At 34.5% G+C, this 22,019-nt stretch overlaps 1 protein-coding gene across 1 annotated transcript in view; it reads right to left on the bottom strand.

Annotated features, from left to right (window-relative positions):
* Smp_163010 (hypothetical protein) overlaps positions 1-22,019 on the bottom strand; it is a gene marked incomplete at both ends in the record, with an annotated part of 55,121 nt that overhangs the window by 10,468 nt on the left and 22,634 nt on the right. The window contains 8 exons of the mRNA XM_018791307.1: positions 1,143-1,528; positions 1,628-2,035; positions 4,941-5,331; positions 6,968-7,667; positions 9,387-9,455; positions 11,936-12,565; positions 13,877-14,169; positions 15,992-16,383. Coding sequence (XP_018645520.1) covers positions 1,143-1,528; positions 1,628-2,035; positions 4,941-5,331; positions 6,968-7,667; positions 9,387-9,455; positions 11,936-12,565; positions 13,877-14,169; positions 15,992-16,383 — 3,269 coding nt within the window. The remainder of the gene's footprint in view (positions 1-1,142; positions 1,529-1,627; positions 2,036-4,940; positions 5,332-6,967; positions 7,668-9,386; positions 9,456-11,935; positions 12,566-13,876; positions 14,170-15,991; positions 16,384-22,019) is intronic.

The following is a 22,019-nucleotide window of genomic DNA, read 5'->3' as shown; positions in this document are numbered from 1 at the left end:
CACAAAGTGTAGTTTGAAGTTGAGTACATAGACTTGTACTTGATAAATGACATACTGATTATGTACACCGAGAAACTTGAAAATCCCAAAGTTCTCTCTTTCTCTCTCAATTAAGATAATCAATAAGCATTGTTACTGAATGTTCTGATTCTAGAAATGGTCAAGCCAGCACATCGAAATAACCAAATTTATCTATATTGGCTGGGATATTTGTTCTTTTAGGCTTTAATCATAACAGTCTGAATAAATTAAAAGTACCAACTTAAGATCCAAGGACAAATTTGTACATATGACTGCACTGAGATGTTTTTGTTGCCCGTTGGTCTGATTCCAATTTGGATGAACGTATCAACATGTGAAAAGAAATCCTCTATTTCAGTCCACATATTACCTAAGCTAACTCTATTTGTGCGATGGCGGTAATAAGAAGCCAAATACGGGCTGCATTGAGAGAATTTATTTCAAGCATTCGTTTATTCAGACAGACATTCAGAATAAGAAGCGGATCGGAGAAGGCGAGTGAGCCAACTCGATTTGACCAAGAGTAACTCAATATTTATAGTCAGACAAAAAATAAGTTACAAGGCTAAGCACTTAACACTCATATAAAAACAGTCAAGATTAAAAAGCAAATAATCAACAAGGTTAAAATGTGGCTTGAAAAGAATGGATAAACTAGTCTGTCCGGAAGCTAGAATAACTCATGTGAGCTCGACTTAGTACCAGACACCACAATGTGACAGGAGTAAAGGGTTCTCCTCAAATAACCATAATTCGGAGTGACGTTATCTTTCAACAACAAGAAGAGGAGTTTCGACTTTATAAAAATGTCACACTTGATCTTATTACTACATCGTCTTCGGGTGCAAGGCCTTTAAGGTACATAGCTAAAACATAAGGAACAACTAACAAAAAGGCCGTATGTGACCGTTCTCAATAACTTTTACCCTTTTGTGGTCTACTTTACTTATCAAGTACCTCAAGAAAAGATAAACTATCACAATGTGGGCAACTGGGATATAACAATTGTCTACACACCTCTAAAATCACTCGAGTACACCATGTTAACGATCAAAATATCCAACAAAAACTCCCTGAAACAGATCAAGATATATGACATCTACAAAAATACGACAAATTACCCGGATCTTGCACTGGAGAAACATGCTTCAATGACACTATTATATCATTCCGCGGAATTGAGTAGTCAGGAGTATTACTGGATAGTGCAGGAGTACTACTATTATTATGATCATTGATTTTTACAGAATACCCAGAAAATTCTGTTACAGCACCGTTATTACTATCATTATTTGATGATGTGACTGGCAATTTCTCCGTAACTAGGCCCTGTTGTAATTGTTCACAGATACGTGCAACAGCTTTAGCATCATTTTGCCAATTAACTTCATCTCGATGAACAAAATCACCATCAACACTAGCCATATTATCACCAACAGTATCGACTTGATGATCAGATATTGATGTAGATGAAGAGAATCTAGATCTTTTAGAACTGGGAGATTCACTTAAATATGGCAATGAATTATTATTACCAGCTTCTGTACCAGTAACAATAGGAGTATTGATAGTAGACGTAGTAGTAACAGCAGTAGTAGTATCACACTGATTAGGATGACAATATTCATTTTTTTCATTATTTCTTTCTAATTCATCTCGTCGTAATATCTCACATAGAATTTCCACTTCTTCTGATATCTCTTTTGATGAAGTGGATGGATGTCGTTTGGGTAAATCTAATGATGAAGAACATGATGAAGATGTGTTGCGATTATTCTCTTCTAATAGAGCGTCATTAGGATTAGTTATTGCTTCATGGATTAACTGTTGCAGATCATCATCATTCCATTCGACTGGAGCTATTGAATATGACGATGGGGGTGGTGGTAATATGGACGAACAGCTGTTCGTAGGACCAGTGGAAGATAACCCTCCGCAACTGCTAGTACTAGTAGTACTAGCAAGTAATCTACTGAAAGGCTGATTGTCATAGGCGATCGATGTGAACTGCAAGCTTTTAAAAATAGAAGGGAATCGAATTTTAATAATTAGGATACTATAGATAGGTTGAAATATCATATCTTAAAAAACAAGAAATTCGTTTACCATACTAAAAATAATGAAAAGCTGTTCTAATGATTTAAACACCTTACTCCATATATTTCGGTTTAAGCAATTGTTGGATAGTATCTTGTGTTCTACCACTGAATCGCATTGTATTACAAATTATGAGGAATGTAGCTAGCAGCTTAACTGAATCACGAATAAATTATCATATGGTGTAGAAAAGAAACGGTTGACTGGTCCTTTTTTAAATAATCAGCTTTCGCAAATTGATTGGGGCATATTATGCATAAATTCTAATTCCCTTACCACTGGGTCTTCTGTCATGCAGGTTATTGGAAGATACATTTAGTTTTCCATTCTCGTTTCGACTTGGAAAGAGTACAGTAAAGTATTGTGTATGTACTAAGATATGAGATACGATTTTTGAATATGAAAACTAGTGACATATTGTGGTGTGTGCTACTGATGTCGACAGATATAAGTAGTATGTATCATCAATCATAAGTGAAAGAAACGAGAACGAGAAGAATGAATGATTGGTATAGAATCAAAAGAACAATGAAATCTGAGAAGATTGACTGATATTTGTAGAAGGAACAGTCAAGTTTAATACAATTGATTGACATTTTGCAAATTAAGTATTTACTGTATAGTTCTCAGATTATAGTAAGACGTTCTGCAGTTTTGTCCCCACTTGTATTCTTGTTCACTACAATACTATGTAGTTGCCAAAGTGAAAGGTGAAGAGGAGTCTTCTTTTCCCCTTCAATGCTTTAATTATTTTAATAGGATCTTAGTTTTCTTTTTGCAATACTAAACTATAATATCTGCCACTTCTCCCTTGATATCTTAAACTAGGTAAGTAAAAATTGATCAGTAATGAAGGCAAGACAAAATCGCAATGCTTACAATGCCGTGAAATCTACGCAATCATATAGAACGCTACTTAGGGTTCAAATAACTTCGTACCGTAACTGAATGTGGTAGGGATTCAAATACAACGAGAAGCAACGGTTCTTCGCAAAACTGCAGATATATCTTGTCACTATTCAAAATTATTTAGCAGAAAGTGTGAATTCAAGTGCCTAGTTGAGATTATCATTATGGTTAGGATTAGTGACTTAAGAAAGGGTTAGCGCAATCAGTAGTTAGTCAATCAAAACCAAGATAAAACCTTGAACGTATGTGTACTACTCGCCAGCTGCTACAACATAGATGAAATTACTAAGATGAGTGCCATAGTGTTAAAAGTAGCATAAATGGCGGATAGTGTGGAAGCCGGCCAGGTAGTCTGGAATCAGTCAATCAACATAGAACCTGGAACAAATCTACGTTGGTCCAAGTTGCTATACCATATTAGCACGACAAGATGAAATTAGCAAGGTGAATAGAAAAGGAATGGAAATAATGTAGCAGTAATGAGAGTGAGAAAATAATTATACAAAACAAAAAGAAAAGATCTTTATGAACAAATAATCCAGTTTTCTTTTACCAATATAAGATAGATCAACAATCAATCACTGTACAGACTAATATCAACTTCTGATTTCCCTAACTTTGACTTTAATTCAAACTACTACGCTAGCCTTGGTAGGTTAGAGTGGACAGTGATTAGTCACCGATACAAAATAGTCAAAATAAACTCCTATCTATCAGATCCTCATCCGGTCACTGTTGGTATAATACAAGGTAGTCTTTCAAGTGATTTTCTTTTTATAACCCGCATGAATGATATCTCAAATTCCTTTAGCAAGAGTAAACCTTTTCTATACGCCAATAGTATTAAGGGATTGGATTTGTTTTCCACATAGAGCTCAATAAGCTTGTCATTTGGTGCCCAAAATGGAATTTGGAATTTATCTTTGTTAAATGTGGATGGATTTGCTTTCATAACCTTTTTCTCAATTTTGACTATACCATAAAAATGTATTATTCTGGTTTAATATAGTGGTTAATGGTTTAGATATTCTAACAATCTAGACTTCTTAGAACATGTTTCAAAAACAGACTTCATTGTCTTGAAGAATTTGAGTTGTTCACTACGTAATCTATGTAACAATAACCAACGTATCTTAATCTACAAAGTATGCATACAATCAACTCTACAGTACTGCGTTTTTAGTTTGAGTGGTGTTTGATTCAGGGGTAGACTTAGGTTGGAATCTGTCTATCGGTGATTAACACTTCTTATTTTTGAGATTGCCACTAATCCTTCTAATCTAGAGCTTTTCCCCAAATAATTACATTTTGCTGTGATAATATGGTATGACAGCTTGAGACGACGCATATATGTGTCACGTTCCACGTTATGTATGACTAACTGATACTCTGATAACAGTTTTGTGCTCTTAAATGTGATCACCTCTGTTTATGTATTTTGTCCGCATCGTTTACCCTACGTTATTACCCATCTTTGTGACGACTTTTCAGACAATGTGCCCTAATTTATCTTAAATATCACCTCGATTCGTATCAACCTGATTTCGTCTATAAATTAATGAGTATTCTGTTTTTATTATTATACGTAATACATATTCCAACCACTTCAGCAACTGGAGATCCACAAGCTTATCAACTTAACTACTATCTTTGTTCGATAGTGATCAGAAAAGAAAAATTAAACGTGAGTTTGATTCACGCTTAAAAGTAAAAATATTCTCTAGCTAGGATCTATCCGGCCGCTAGATTCCATACATCACAATGTTCAGATGACAGAGATGGAAAATGAACAGTGTCGACTTTTAACAAGAATAAAATGGAAGAATACGCAAACAATTAATACTCCGAGTACAACACATAAGATAATGATCATGAGAATTGAGCATACAACAAAATGTTATAAATCAACTTACTTAATTTTAAAAGATGACGTGTCATCACTGTTCCTTTCTTCTTTACATTTATTGATCGTGGAAAAAGTATTATTATTGAATGATAAATTTGAATAGTTTTCAACATTAGCCACAGCATCTGATATTTCTTCTGGTTCCAATTGTGCATCTAATAATAACTGACATATACTAGATTGTCCAGGTATTAAACTACTGGTGGAATTGTTCTCTGAATCTTTGTTTGTTTTTACAAAATATTTATCTTTACTTTCTAATTTAGATTTTACATTAGAATTGGGTGATAATGTTGACCAGGAAAATGTTGACAATGTGTTTTCATCATTAGGTTGATGATCAAAAGAAGATGACATAGGTTTACTGAAAGTAACATTATTTGAATTGATGAATAGGCCTATTATGGTAAATATAAGTAAAGTGATATGTCATACAAGTACAAATATTGTATTGTCAATATACCAATATGATTCAATATAATGATTAACATGTTAACCTTTCTAACTACTCAATAGAAATAATAGTAATCACTTAAAATCATTCGTGTAGGATTAAGAATAACAATAACCATAGTAGTACTCTATGACAAAAGTCAGTAAGAATGAAATGCTTAGAAATCTGTCGACTCTGTTTAATGTCGAATAGTTTGTTGCAGAGTCTTCTGACCAATATAAGCAACTATGCATCGACACCTGAACTAATGATAGGGGGTGAAATAGTTGAACGTGTTGACCGCTTCACCTATCTTGGAAGTCTCATCAGCCCTTGTGGTCTGGTGTGTGACGAAATCTCAGTACGGATAAAGAAGGCTCGTCTAGCTTTCGCCAACTTGCGTCATTTATAGAGTAGGCGAGATATCCAACTACCAACCAAAGGACGGGTTTACTGTGTAGCAGTTCGTTCCGTTCTACTTTATGGCAGCGAAACATGACCGGTAAGAGTGGAGGATATTCGTAGGCTAATATTATTCGATCATATGTGTCCTCAAAGCATTGCTCGTATATCCTGGGACCACCCGGTAAGTAATGCAGTTGTTAGGAAACGGGTACTAGGTAAGGATGGCAAATCGATTGATTAAATAGTGAAACTTCATCAGTTGAGATGGATGGGACACGTGTTACGTATGCACAACCACCGGCTACCCAGACGTGCCATGCTTTATGGTGTAGGAGTAGGTTGGAAGAAAGCTAGGGGCGGCCAGACCAAAACGTGGCACAAATCCATGAAGTCACTGACAATTGGACTGAGCCATGCTGGTAGGTGTAGACTACCTGGTTGGGATCCGCTAGACGACAGTAACCGATGGTTAGAGACCTTGAATGACATGGCTGAAAATCGTTTGCAATGGCGAAGGTGCATCCACTCTTTGTGTTCTACCAAATTCTCATCTTCTGAATTCTTCATGTCTCTATCTTTTTTTCTTTTCAAATTTATTTCACTGGAATATACTCCTTCAATAACATCTTCAAACCCTAATCTTTCCCATTACTGCTTATACTCTTACTAATTCTACCACTATGGGATTTGAATCAACAACTGGATCTCTGTGCTAATGTGGTATGGCAACTCGAACTGATGTACTTGTGTACGAAAATCTACGTTTTGACTGACTGACTGACTGAGTTTGTTGACCATACATCACAGACTGACTTTAGCTAGACAACCACTGATAAAGTATGAAATTAAATAGTTAGCTGTTATTTAGGCTTAATTTATAACTTTTCGGCATATTGTTCATCAGGAATTGATTATCCAATATGTAGTTGATACATTTTAGATAAACGTTTTCAAATTAAATCATCAAAAAGAAATAGAACGATACAATAAAATTGATTATTCAATTATCAGAATGATGTGTCAGTCAGTCAGTCAGTTACAACGTAGAACTTCGTAAGTACGGACATCAGTTCGAGGTGCCATACCACATTAGCAGTTGTCGATTCAAATCCCATAGTGGTAGAAGTAGTAAGAGTATAAGCATGATGCGAATCATATAACAGTAATGAATACATCAAAAGAAATTCAATAATTACCTTGACTTGTACATTTTTCACTTGTTACCACAGAAGGTGGATTAATCGAATGGCAATGATCACTTTGTGAAATATTTGAACTGATTATTTTACTTCTGTCATGTGAAGTTATCATGTTACATTGAAGATTTTCATATCCTTGTGCAGCAGCATTTGAAAAAGATTTAGTAGATTTACATTGATAATCATTTTGTCCAAATAAAGAAGTATATTTAGGAGAATCTACTGAAGAATATGATATTATATCAGAGACTAATGGAAAATCTTGTAAAAGAAGTTGTGTTAACGATGTGAAAGGTGGACTAGGAATTACATCTGAATTTTGTGCTTCAGATATACCAGAATTTTTTCTTATACTAGGCGAAGGAACTTCTTCAAATTGTGAAGCATGTCGAGTTCGTTTATTACCGGGTGACATATGTGGACTAAATGGTGATGAAATTGATTGTGTAGTTGCAGGACCACTACGACATCGTTTACTAGAATTTGTTGTTGGTTGATTATTGCATAGATTATCTAGAGAAACAGCTATTAATCGACATTCCGATTTTCGATTGTTTAGTTGTCGTTGTAAATTATTGATTTCAGATTCAGTGTTTGTAATTATGTTAGAAGTGTTAAAATCAGTTGTATCTGGAACAAGTTGAGAGGTCACAGCTACAGAACGTGGTAATGTTGGAGAGGATAACTTCAGTAAATGCTAAAGTAAATAAAAATATTTATGAATTACTTTTTGAAGGTCCGTTTACATGTATGACTATAACACTACGGTCAACATAGAACAACACCATTTACCATTCTAAATTAATTTGCAAATAACATGTTTTAAATTTCATCAATCTGTCCTATATTTGATTTCATCAAGATACCAACATATATACCAAATGTTAAGTGTTATTTTTTTATTTAAAAACACATAAATATTGGTACAAGAAGGTACCAGATAAATATTCGCCTCACAAATCTCATTTGATTTGTGTGAGAGCTGTGATACTTACTGTCCAGGTGCCCAAACTGAAACAGGTGGTTTGCTTAGGGGGCCACACCCGGAGCCTTCGACCTAAAGATCTGATCCACAAGGTAGCGGAGCATCGTAAGGAGATGCAGTCCCATGGTAGCTGGTCACCGACGATTGATTCATACGCCATTTGTTCCTTCAGGATCATGGAGCTCATGTGTACCATTGGCTTGGAGTCAGGGTTTTCCAACTTCCCTAGGTGGACCCTCCGTGTCGACCAACCCGGTTAAAGCGCTGGACATTCGCTTTTCGTCCTCTCAATTCCGTAAACAACAACACCCGGCCACAAGAATGCAGTGAGTAGGACTTCCCTGACGTAGGTTATATTACGCGTGGCCATGTGAGAGCGTTTCGAGAGGAAGAGCGGACTCTCCTCACCCTCGGTCGTACCAAGGCACTCAACCAAATGTTGAGTGTATGGTATAGCAATGCTGGTGAAAGCTCATCAAAAAGTCTATCACAAAATATAATTGTAGGATTTTTGCACTGAAAATGTAAAACAGTTGACTGTTTAATTCCCATATCTCACTTACTATTACAAGTAAACATATATTATAATGGCTGTCAATATCAATATGGGAGAGAGAAATCATTCAATTAAAAGAAAAAGTGCATAAACGTAATTTACATATGAAAACAGTATCGATTAGTGTTATTCATAGAAATCCAAAATGTAGAAATTTCAATGTCTAATTCTATGGAACGAAACTTAAGAAAGATTGCATAGTTGCACGTTAACCATTCGACATTTTTACTAGATAAGTAAAGGCAAACAAAAAGGAAATAAATTACACTTTTTTCCGCTCGTACCAGATGAAAAACCAAAGCGTTATCACAATGCAGAAGTTGAAAGCAGGGTTGGTGTTGAAAGAATCAGGACAATTATTGAAACTTTCTGTGAACGAGCAATTACTCTGGCTAATGTGTAAAATTAGGTTAGAAAAATATTAGACATGGTATCAATTCATGAAGTCATGGACTGTTTTCAGTCAAGTCAGTAGAGAGGTATATACCTCCTGGGTTAAGGTGCATATACAGTAGTAGTAATTAATAGCTTAAAACTTTAAAGCGGTAAAATCCAGTTGTAGTCATTGTTGTTGTACAGTAAAAAACTAAAGAGCAATAGACACGTGGTTCGTCCCAATGTAATGGTTCAAATATTTAAGTGTTCGCCGTGAAGACCCTCAGCCTGATCCGGTCACGGTCAAGTTGTCAAGTGCTTCTTGATCTTCAATACCACCCTAGAAGAGATCAATCTGTGACAAATAAAACTTAAAAATAAAACTGATCTTCACCCAACTTCTTGAAACAAACTTTGACAGAATTAACACGAGACAAGAATCAATTAATTTTATGAAAATACTTAACTGACAGATTATATTAGAAATGGTAATGACTTACTCCCCCATCAGAAGTATTCATATCTGTATGATGTCCAACAGAGTGATTTTTTGCTGGGTGAAGTAAACGCTGTTAGTATTAAAAAAAAGAATATTTTTGAAGATATAAAAGATAAATTGGAATCCAGTCAATAATAATAATAATAAATGAAATGAAATCGACATTAGGTAAAGCGAGATAGATTGTTTAAACTATATCCATTATAAGCTAAACCTACATTTCCTTAATAAACTAATCAATAAAGTGAGTACAGTTAGACGAAGTTCTTTTATTCACAATTTCATATTGTAAGGATGTGCAAGTACTGATAGTTATAAATATAGTCATCTATTCAATTAGTATTGTTTGTTTGAATCTTCCCATTGACGTTTTTAGGACTGCAACTGGTCAGTCTCTTATTGTCATATGTGCATACTATGCGTATTGCCTCGATATAGCCTTATTTCACAAGCATGGTAAGCAAAGATGAATGGTGGCTAGCAGTGGAATCCACGATGCGCGTTTCGTCCTATTTGGGACTCATCAACTGGATGTACCTGCATCTCAGAGTTGATGTTCGCTCTGGGACTCGAACCCAGTACCCTCGCTTCAAACGCCATCGCGTTATCCACTCGGTCACTGAGTCCTGATAGCCACTTGCTTGTGCAATGGGGTGAAGTTTAAATTCAATTAGTATTGTTTGTCATCTATGTTAAATATAAGGATAAGTTACAGTATCAATTATTTTTTTAAAAATTTTCAAAGAAAATTAAAGTAACAAATAGAAGTTGATAATTTTTCACGTAGGACCAGGTACATATATACATCGGTCCAAGTTGTCATACCTCATTAGTATAACAAGATGAACACCAAATCCATAGCAGTTACTTCAATGGTAGCTGCTTCTATGAACTCGGTGTTCATCTTGTTATACTAATGAGGTATAACAACTTGGACCGATGTATATATGTGCCTGGTCCTACGTTGTGTAGATGACTGATTCAATGTTTCATAGTTAGTCCATAACATAATTCTTTGACATACATAATCGACAGATTCCATTAGTAATAAAACATATACAAACGGCATTGAAATATGAGACTTAAATAATATTAATAGTATCCTACAAGAGTTTACAATAAGTCCCTTGTTTATACTAGACTCTAATGTAAACTCAGAATTATATAATTTTGATATTTTGAGACGAAGACTAAGAGGCATGTTCTACAAAGACCAACGTAGAATAGTTGTACAAAATTTAAAGTCGAATTCTAGTCAAGAGGAATAGAAAATGAATTCATACTCATTATCCATGAGAGTTAAATAAGTATGCACGGAGGATACAATTGATAATGAGTTGAATAAAATCCAAACATTTGAGGAAAATTGTACTCATACCAAGTTTATTGACAAAAAAGAACTCCTACAGTGACGAAGATATTATTCACGAATATTGAATTCAAAAGGAGATATGGTAACAAAAATCTTGGAAAACCAACCGTCAAGGAAAACTTCCTACACAGGTGTGCTTAGAATTGTCTTCTACAGTAGGTACCTGGGAATTTTTTTTGAATAATACTCACTGCACTAGTTATTCTCATCACGACTGACACATGTATTATTTCGACTATTTTACTCCTCACTTTGTTAAGTGCATCTGGTTGTCCTGATGAGATATGGCAACTGGGATTGACTGTTTTAAGATTGATGAATTATTATTTATTAAAATGAATGAAAAAGTTCCAGTGAAGGAAATTCTGGACGATATCCTTTTCTGAATCTCTACAATCTTATTTATAGGTAGTAGTCTATAGTAAAGTATAGGAGTGTTGCAAAATTATCTAAGGTTAATATACATATAACGTGATAGATGTACTCGGTTTTTAGTCATACACTTGTGTTTCTGAGAGAGAGAGAGAGAGAGAGAGAAAGGGCTAGTGAAACACTAATCAGTTGTTCAAATCCATATAGCGAGAGTAGTGAGATTCGAAACTGCGACTTAACAATTGCAAATTATTGTATAATCCAACCACTAGACAGTAGTTATCTCTCCTTACAATTTTAATCATATTTAATTGTATAAATATATATATACATACATCGACTTCAATGTAATAGATTATTTACAACTTTTGAATCAATTATTTGCAGGATCCAACCCCACACTTATAGATCCAGTGCAGTTCGATTAGATGAATAGTATAATCAGGCTGTACGAAGTGTTGAACTCTAAGCCGAATAGATACTTGTGTACTTTAATGAACAAGTTACAGTAAATTTACGTTACTTATCATTAAAGTGTAAATATCGACAGTACGTTGCATTCAATCACATTCAGTTGATGAATTCCAAATATAAACAACTAATAAATGCAGGTCATATTAAAACTTTCATTTAAGCGGTCGTAATTCTAATATAGAACATGATCAATTAGTTATTCAACACTGAATAACAATAACAAGCGGGGAAAATTTGCAAACCTACATAAATATGATTAAGTGCATGACTAACAAGTATATGATAGGCAAAGATTCCAAAATAAACAGATATCAAATAGATTAAACACTTACAACTAATAAACTCTCAGTTCGTGGTTGTGAAGATCGAATTTCAACGTACGACAAATTCACCGACGATGTAACAGTACCAGCACCAACAGTAGTCGTTGTCGTAATCAATGAACCACTATTACTGGAAGAAAATAATGAACGATTATTGACTTGTAGTTCGGAATTAATTTTCTGTTGGGACATGGATATTGGGCTATAAGCTACTTCTGTCAAAACAGGTGAACCATACTGAAAATTGTGCGTTTGACTGGAAGATGCCATACAACATGATGCTCTTGGTGAAATCACCTGACTGTGCAACGATGATGATGAAGGTGGTGAGATTCCAGAAATTGACTGTTGCTGTGGCTTATCTCCAACTTTTGACTGACATAATGATGGTGGTAATATGCAAAGATCAGCTTCTTCAGACAATAACCATTCAAGCATACAACACTGTGAATTAGTTGATACTCGAGGTAAATTACCAGTAGATGATGTGTATGGAGTTTCATTAGAAACACTATTATTAATGTTGTTTTTGTTATTATTTAGTGGTTGTGAAACAATCCGTTCATCTGTCTGTTTTATACATGATGACAATGGTGAATTACTCACAGTTTCATCACAAGATGTAGATATCTTTTGAACCTTTTAGTAAAGCAGTGGAGAGAAACAAGAAACTGGGATAAATACTTATACGATAAAACTAGACAAAGTAAAATCAACTCCATCCAAAAATCCTGATCATGTTCTGAACATTTTTAAGAGGTTCAAAGTTAGTCGTAGTCAGCTTAGGACTTAATAGAAGAATTATCCCCACAAAAAAATATGTAGAAATAAGAGAAAAACAGAAGATGAGTGAAGAGCGAATTAATCCGATCCACATCACTAAAACTTTATGTAAAACACTATTGGAACCCAGAAATCAATGAATTCCATGGATCGAATTCTATGACTTTACCTAATTATGTTTTCATTAAAACCAAGTCACCAAGGTATTTACAAAGAAATATGCTATCAATATTTAAAACATAAGACATTCAGTTAGCTACAACGTAGGACTAGGCACATATATGCATCGGTCCAAGTTGCCATACCTCGTTAGCACAACAAGATGAACACCGGATTCGTAGAAGTAATTAATTTAGTGGTGGTAATATATAAAAGATACGTTGTATATAAGGATATAGTATAGGTAGGAAGAACGTTATGAAGCAATTTTAATCTCAAGGTTTAAGGGAAGATAAAGAGTGTATACACCTACGCCATTGTGATCGATTCTGAACCATGTTACCTAGAGTCTCCAACCATTGGTTACGATAGTCACGCGGACCCCAACCAGGTAGTCTGCATCTGCCAACATGGCTAAGACCACAAGTTAGTGACTTCAAGCACTGATGCCACGTTTTGATTTGGCCGCCCCTCTCTTCCAACCATCGTCAATACTAGTCAGCATAGAGCGTCGTGGTAATCGGTGTTCAGGCATAAAACATAAGACCAAATTATCTGGATTGCTAACAATTTTAAGAACTATGCGATTTAAACAAACTAATATTAGCAAAAACTTAGACAACACTTTTATCATAATAGGAATTCTATACACTAAATTTATTTCATTTTAAACGTTTTTCGAGGTATTAGATAGTTGAAAGTAGTCGGAACATAACCATCTATGGACAATGCGGTTGGTACTAGTCGACAAGATGCACTTGCAAACTTGAAGGAATTGATGCCTCTCTTCTGATGATTATTTTCAACTGCCTAATATCTCAGTATAGTGCACGCGTTGTTGAACCAACGGCATCATTGGTTATGTTACAACTTGATCAATAGAATTTGACTATCACTAAAGAACTAGACAAACATGATATTTGGTCGATATAACTCAGTGATCAACTGATTGTAACGATTTTTAAAGAAATTATATTGAATCAAGCATAACAATTACAACCAACTTACCGTATTCCCTGTATCATTAATTTTAGATGAAGTTGCACAAGTTGCAGTAACATTAGGACATAACACACCTGAATTGCTTTCTATAATATTGGTTTCATTATGAAACAGTTTGTTTGATATTTCAGGTGAAAACATTCCAATGGTAGACGACGTTGTATCACTACTACCGACACTGGCGCACAATGACTTAGTAGATGGTATTGTTGTTATTGTTGACAGAATGAAAGGTCTAGTAAAAGAAGGATTCGTTCCTTCAATGACGTTGATGACAGAATCGTAAGCTGAATTTTTTCCTTTGGAGTAAAGAAAAAAGCAAAACAAGAACAATCATCAAGTAAATGATCGCCACAAATAGGTGTCTAGTTGGGTGGTTCGTGATGAACTCTTATCAGTTTAGAAAATTACCAAACTGACTGAAAGTAATATGCTTGTAGCGTGTGTACTCCTAATGATACTGTAGGTGAGGACTGTTGGAAATTCTCCAGGCTTGTGGGGAAGTAGCTCAGTGGTTAGAGAATTCAACTAGTATACACGGAACCGCATGTCCAAATCTCCCTATATCTACTGCGATTTAGTCAACCGGATAGTACTACCAAAATGAGATCAAGTTGGTCAGTAATAACACAATCTGGTGTGGTTGGTTGAAAACTTCAGTAGATGACAATTAGATTTTATTTCGGGATAATGTCCTGAATCAACCAAAAATATTAATATTAAAAGTATTCTTGCAGGTTTACCACATATAGTAAAGTCAAATAGTTAAGCTTTACATTACTTCCTTCTTGAAATTGATGATACAGACGTTTGTTAACTATTTGGTAATTTCCAACATTATGCAAAATAGTACTTTCGTGTATATTTTTTGCTGAGTTAAATTACTATGCGACTGGCTAACTAACAGTCTATGAAAGGTGAACTAACTAACTATTTATGATACTTATACTTTGTATTGAAAAGAAACAGCATTTATAAGTAGAATACCAAATAGAATAGAAACAATAACATAGAATAAGCGGTAGGCAATTTAAAAATCTCGAAACGCCAGTGAAATAAACCGCTAATGAAGAGATTCATTCTAATACACACTGATCCTTGATAAAAATGGAGACTAATGTAGGTGAGCGAATGTTGAAGGAAATGTAGCTTTTGGTAGTGATTTACGGTTTATTATCATCGATATTTTTATTGTATAGTTAGTAGATAACTGTATTATTTTATTTATATATTCCCTTCATTGTGAGCTGTCTATAAACTTACTAACTATCGTCATAGGTTTTACTATTTCTCTAACTATTACTGACTAATTACGTACTGTTGGCTTCGTTCCTTCCGCTTATGGCATGATTGTATAGAAAGTAAGACCCCTTATTTGGGGCGTGTAGTGGCCCAATAATTCGTGCATATAAGCTGGGTGGTTAAAATATAAGAACAGAAGCTTATTCTTTTGAATTACCAGACCGATAGGAGTGACGTTTATTCTAACTCAAGGTTAATCGTATCAATTAGAACGTATTACTGATCAAGTCCTAGGACACTAAGCTATAAACCAAGTAGCATTGGCGAGTCGAGCAAGTAAAAGCGACTAACTACTTAAACATAACAGAAATAAGGACACCCATTAAAAAGTAGCGATACTCAACATATAAATAATAAGATGATGGAGATATTCAAACCATTAATCAGTCATAGGTTTTGACGTAAGACCTAGAGTATGAATGTATATAGGCTGAACTTACAACACCCATGTACTAAGTGCAGAATTTTGTATTCAACTTCAAGTTAAAACTTACTTGCATGTAACGGCTAGAATGATACCATGTATCTCTGCCAAAGTACATGAAGTGTGGTTTAAACATGAGATATAATAGTTGCAAAGCCTAAGTTTTATTTACCAGTAGGCAATATTGTTTAATTTCATTGATCTCATGAAAGTTGGTGTTTTTACATGATGTAGCTGCCGATAACAAATGAGATATTTCATCTAGCATCACTTATCACTGGTACATCTATGACATATGATTCATAAATACATGAAAAACAATCATTTTTACACTGAAGTAATTTTCTTTTATTGAATGAACAATAATTCAGAATAGAAAATATCATTGAACTCACCATTTTCATCATAATCTAACGTTGATAATCCCAACTCTTGACTATTGTCCGACTGAAGCATTACAATATCATCTGTTTTAAAACATGAATCTATTTCTGACCTAGGTTCAGGTAAATTATCTGTGATAAATGCTTTAGGCCCAAGATATTGTCTAACAACTTGTCGAACTCGACGAGCAAAATTTTCACGTACGACATTTGATACATTATGCGATGAAGAATTCGGAATTTCAGCAGTAGTAGTAGTAGTAACTGGTATTGTAGAAGCTGACGATTTCAGAGGCATTCTTGAAATTTCTGAATTACATTTAATAAGTCTATTCATTTCCTGCCATATTTGACGAATTTCTTGTATTGCTTGAGGCGGTAAAAGATGTTGCAGCATTAAAATTCTAAGAACCAGCAAAGAGAAAGTAATACATAAACGTACTTAGTGGTTCGCCTTCAATAATCAAATTTATACGTGAAGGTATGTGAAAACAATGAAGGTATTATTTTAACACATATGAATATGCTTTTTTGAAAAAAATGGAGAGTGTTAGAAAGATCCCGACTTATCTAATTTTTGTTAGTAAATTTCCTTCGATAATCCAACGCTCAAATTTTTTTGGAATCCATATTTTCGTGTCACTTTCTCTATCTTTTTGATTTGTTGATACTATTGGTTTCACTATTCGAAGACTAGTGTTAATGAGTTGTGTGCAAGTTGCCGTATTGCTGAGTTCACATGAATTTTAGAATAATTTCGATCTTTTTTAATTTGGATTAAATCTAAACCCAGTCGGTAGATTCAACAGAGAGCAACGACAAAAGTAGTCTTCAGAAATAAATATTTAATTTAACCGTTAAATTACGTTATTGTAGACGAAAACATTCATTCGTAGAGTAGTATGAAAACTTATGCCTGATATGAACAAATATCATTCGTGATCAGTCAGTCATTAACAACTTAGGACTTGACACGAGTATATATCGGTTGAAGTTGTCACACCTTGCATCAAAACAGCTAGATGATATTAAACAAGACAAGAAGTATAGAAAAGTAAATAATATAGGAAACAATAAAAATCTAAACGTGAAAAAAAAAACTCAAAAGAAAAAGGTAAGATCAAAATACGAATATATTAAGTGAATATAATTGTCACTGTGACCCATTTTTCGCCGTTTCATATAATATCTCAAAATACCTGATTATGAGTACAACGAAACACATACCTCAACTACCTTAGTCGATGAACGCTTGTAGACTAACAGGTGAACTTACATTCTTTATCTAATACTCTGCTCACAATTACAAAATAACCCACTCAGTGGTTCCACTATATGTTCGGAATTATTTGATGACACCTATCATCAAAATATTTGCAGCTTTTACCTTTCTATAAGGGTTAACATTATTTCCCTTTTGTCTGTACCTCATCTTGCTAATTTCCAACCTCGAGTTCATGTAACATTTAACAATTCATGCTGTTTTGAGTTATATATGACTGATTGATTGAAGGTGTATACATAAAAATATAGATCCAAGTGTTCTTAGACCTCAGAACAATTGTATCAGTTGTGAATACATCACAAACTTAAACTTATAAGCATGTAGAGAGAAAATCAACAAACAGATGTAGAACAAGAGGGAAGATAATAAAACTAACAGGAGTAAGAAAACACTGGAGAAAAACCCAAGCATAAAAGCAAGAGAAAAAAACAAAAATAACGAAGTTTCGATCCAGCTAACTATTTGACTCGTCATCTATGACAAATTCCTGGACAAAGGCATCAAAAATATGGAAAAATTTAACTGAAAAGTCAAATTCATTTAAATCCAACTCGTCAGATAGAGATTTGTGTAATTGACTTCAAAGCCACATCTTAAGTGTGAGAGCTAATAATATTATTCAGTCGTTCAAACCGAAGTAGGTAGTGCAAAGTAAGAACTTGTGACTTAGTGGCTGAAAATATAACGCCTTAACTACTGAGTTATCGCTCCATTTATATTTAATACCTGAAAGCTATCCAAAAAGAACTGTTGACACAAATACGGAACGTCACCTGAAACTAAATATCACATCAATGAGGATAATAATGCCCATAAGGTTAAGGAGGTATACTTTACCGGATGCGTGTGTGATAAAAACTTTATCAATAAAATACATCTACTAATATACAGTATATGAGAACCATAACAAAGTTGGTCAGTTAAATGATCTTATCATGTGGACTACTATTACTAATTTATCTATTTCACATATTAAACAGGTTTATCGGAAAAAAGAGGAACTATTAAACAATAAGCAAATTATTCTTTTTCTTAAAAGTTACTGACTACTGTGGAACAGGTATACATTCAATCAATCTACAAGTAACAAGTAGAGAACTTAAGAAACCGGTATTGTAAATATGAGAAACATAGATAGATGAAAAAGCTATAACCTATTCTCTGAAGGAGTAAATCACACTAAATTGCAAAAACTCTGAGAATTTAATTTTCTTATGCTCACTTGGATAGAATAAATGCATAGCATTAGAACGATAAACCATCTATCCAATGCCCCCCCAAATGCCCTGATACGGCCGAGAGTGGGGAGAGTCCTCTCTCCCTCTCAAAATGCTCTCATATGGCCACGCGTATATAGCCTCTGACAGGGAAGTCCTACTCACTACCTTCTAGTGGAACTACTGTTGTTTACGAAAGTGAGAGGACGAAAAGTGAATGTCAGGAGAATTAACCAGGTTGGTGGACACGGAAAGTTCACCTAGGGGAGTTGGAAAACACTGATTCCAAACCAATGGTGCACATGGGCTCCAGTATCCTGAAGGAACAAATGGAGTATGAACCAATCGTCGGTCACCAGCTACCATGGGACTGCATCTCCTCATGATGCTCCACTGCCTTGTGGATAGAAACCTTTAGGTCAAAGGCTCCGGGTGTGACCTCTTGAGAAAACTACCTGTTTCGGTCTGAGCACCCGGACAGTATCATAGCCCTCACACAATTAAATGAATTGATAATTGACATATGAGTGATAAAAGATCTCTTTGACAAGCTTACAATTTTACCGAAAATATTTTAGTTTTTATACAACGATTACATAACTTGTAAATTACAAAAAGATTCACTAAAAATAAACATTTGGAATATACATAACTATATCATGAGATAATTTCTATTGATGTACATTTGAAAATAAAGAAAAATTTTCTGAAAAGATAACAACACATCAGATAGATAGATATCCTATATAACATTGATGAGTCGGAGAAAACAAAGAGAATCTGTTTAAAGATTTGATTTTGTTTCTAGAGAGGGGAAAAAGTTGTTGAATGAATATGTAAGGGGAAATAAGTAATTTGAAAGGTAGACATATTTCAGATAGAATACTGAAAGATGATGAACCATAAACAATTATGAAACAAATTTATCACCTTCAGATATAAATACAGGTTTGTGTACTATATATTTCGATATGACATTATGTTGCATATGTGAAGATTAGTGATTTTACCCTGGATGTTTAAGCCTAAATATGCAGTGGCGCAGAACCTGAACGCATCACTAAATCATGACTTATCATTTGAAAAACTCCTGAATGTTTGGTAAAAAAAAAGTCGACTATTCTTGCTAGAGTAAGAGTAACTTTGAAACAATTCACAAGACTTATAGTTCAGATGAATGTTTTTGATAATTCTGTCGGATTACGAAGCCTTTTTGTGTTAGTCTAGACAACATCATCACCGCTTGCACCAACTAACAATGTTATGGGTTGATATTTTCTCTTATATACATATATTTAATTATTCTTGATAAGAATGAATAATTTACCAAAAAGTTAACATCAGTTATATCAACATTTCTCGAAATTCGAATGAAGGTTGATGGAAATTAGACGCAAAGTTATTAGATTACAAATGTTACACATCTTTCAACAGAAACAAATGCAACATTGGAAATTTACTGAATGAGCATATATAGTACGAAATTGTTTCTTACCCTTATTTACCTTCGATAATTTTGACTATTTCCCTTTTATTTATTTATTTTTTATTTGAATACATAAATATTGGTACAAAGGGGCACCAAATACATATGCGCCGCACAAATCTCATTTGATTTGTGTGAGGGCTGTGATACTGCCCAGATGCCCAAACTGAAGCCGATGGTTTCCTTAGGCGGCCACACCCGGAGCCCTTGGCCTAAAGGTCTGATTCACAAGACAGTGGAACATCGTGAGGAGATGCAGTCTCATGGTAGCCGGTGACCAACGATTGATTCATACGCCATTTGTTCCTTCAGGATCATGGAGCTCATATGTACCATTGGTTTGAAATCAGGGTTTTCCAACTCCCCTAGGTGGACCCTCCATGTCCACCGACCCGGTTAAAGCGCCTGACATTCGCTTTTCGTTCTCTCAATTTCGTAAACAACAATAATGCCACGAGAAGGCAGTGAGTAGGACTTCCCTGTCAGAGGCTACATATTCGCGTGGCCATATGAGAGCATTTGGAGAGGGAGAGCGGACTCTCCCCACTCTCGGCCGTACCAGGGCATTTGGGGACGATTATTTCCCTGATGAAAATCTAACCAGGTGGCTGAGAGGAACGTTGGAACTAATCAGTTCTCAACCGCTCAAATTATTAATACAAACATGATTTGACATTAAAGCTAACATTAATATTACAAAGAAATACGGAAAACAGTACAATGAACAAAGTGTGTTGGGGTTTAAGCCCGCACCACCAAAATTCTTTTTACAAAATAGCTCTTATCTAATTAACTGTCCATCATCAATAGGTTCATAATATAACCAGCAGTTTGATCTATATCATGACCAAGTTGTATTTTGTTCCTATATCATCTAATATCAATCCAAAATTATCATGAACATGAAAAAACGACAAAATCACACCCTTCACATAATTCAATAATTCATACATGAATGTGATAAGCAATGAATATACTATCTATAGTGCGCGCTCTTTTCACAATAGCCTTTAATGAACCGCATAACTTCACAAGACTCGTTGCCTTTCTCTCTCACTCTTTCCATCTATCTATCCAGTAAAAATAAGTACATAAATCTCTATTGAAATGCCTAATAATAAATAAACGCCATTTATTGATCTGTAAAATCCTATATCATATGATAATTATTCACAAGTCAATAAACAAGGTCATGTGACTATTATCGGAACCCATCAATGGACATGAACTAGTAAAAACAATAAAATAAACAAATAAATAAGGACAGACAGTATAGAATCCAATATAAATGATTGAAACACTACAAGGTTTACAAACAAAGGTTTCAAATTGAATCAATCCTCCTCCCTCCCCCTCTCTACATTGAAGAAATTATATGTAACAACTGTAGTAAACTTGTAGTTTTTTCAACTGTCAGTGTTGTGGTAATAGAAAGTGTACACACTAAACGGAGCTTACTAATCATAATAAAGTTCATGTGTACAAAAGGGGGGGAAATGAAGGTATTAATGAAAGAGAGCTAGTAAATCTACTCATTATTATCCAATTGTTAAAATATCAACACTTTAAAATGGAGTTTTAATAATATTAAGTAAAATATTTAGAAAACAACTATCCAAACAATAATAAGATGATAAACCATATAAACATTATCTGTTAGCATTTACACTCCGCTTGTAGCTCTTCCGGGGGCTACTGTCGGTTCCAAGCCCGGGTAAAGGAGGAGGGTTAGGCATGGGGTTAGAGACCCCATCCCGTAGAAAACCAACTCGCTAAAAAAACGCTACCCAGAGAAAAAATCTACACATATACACACCCAATGAGAATACTTCGAATGGTAGAGTATAAAAATTTGATCTTTTATGGTGACAAAAATCCAGTATAAATTGGTTAAATGACTTTCATAAGAGATTATAACATCAAATATGCGGAATGCAAACTAAGATAACAAACTGATCAGGAATTAGTGCGAAATAAATGAGTATATAGGAATAATCAGAAGGGGATTTGTGGAGATTTCAGTATTTTTCAAAGTTGAAATCATGAGTCAAT

Source organism: Schistosoma mansoni (assembly GCF_000237925.1).
Source record: "Schistosoma mansoni, WGS project CABG00000000 data, chromosome 3 unplaced supercontig 0105, strain Puerto Rico, whole genome shotgun sequence".
In the NCBI taxonomy this organism is placed as follows: domain Eukaryota; kingdom Metazoa; phylum Platyhelminthes; class Trematoda; order Strigeidida; family Schistosomatidae; genus Schistosoma; species Schistosoma mansoni.
Note: the sequence above shows the minus strand (reverse complement) of the source record. Positions and strands in the feature narration are given on the sequence as shown.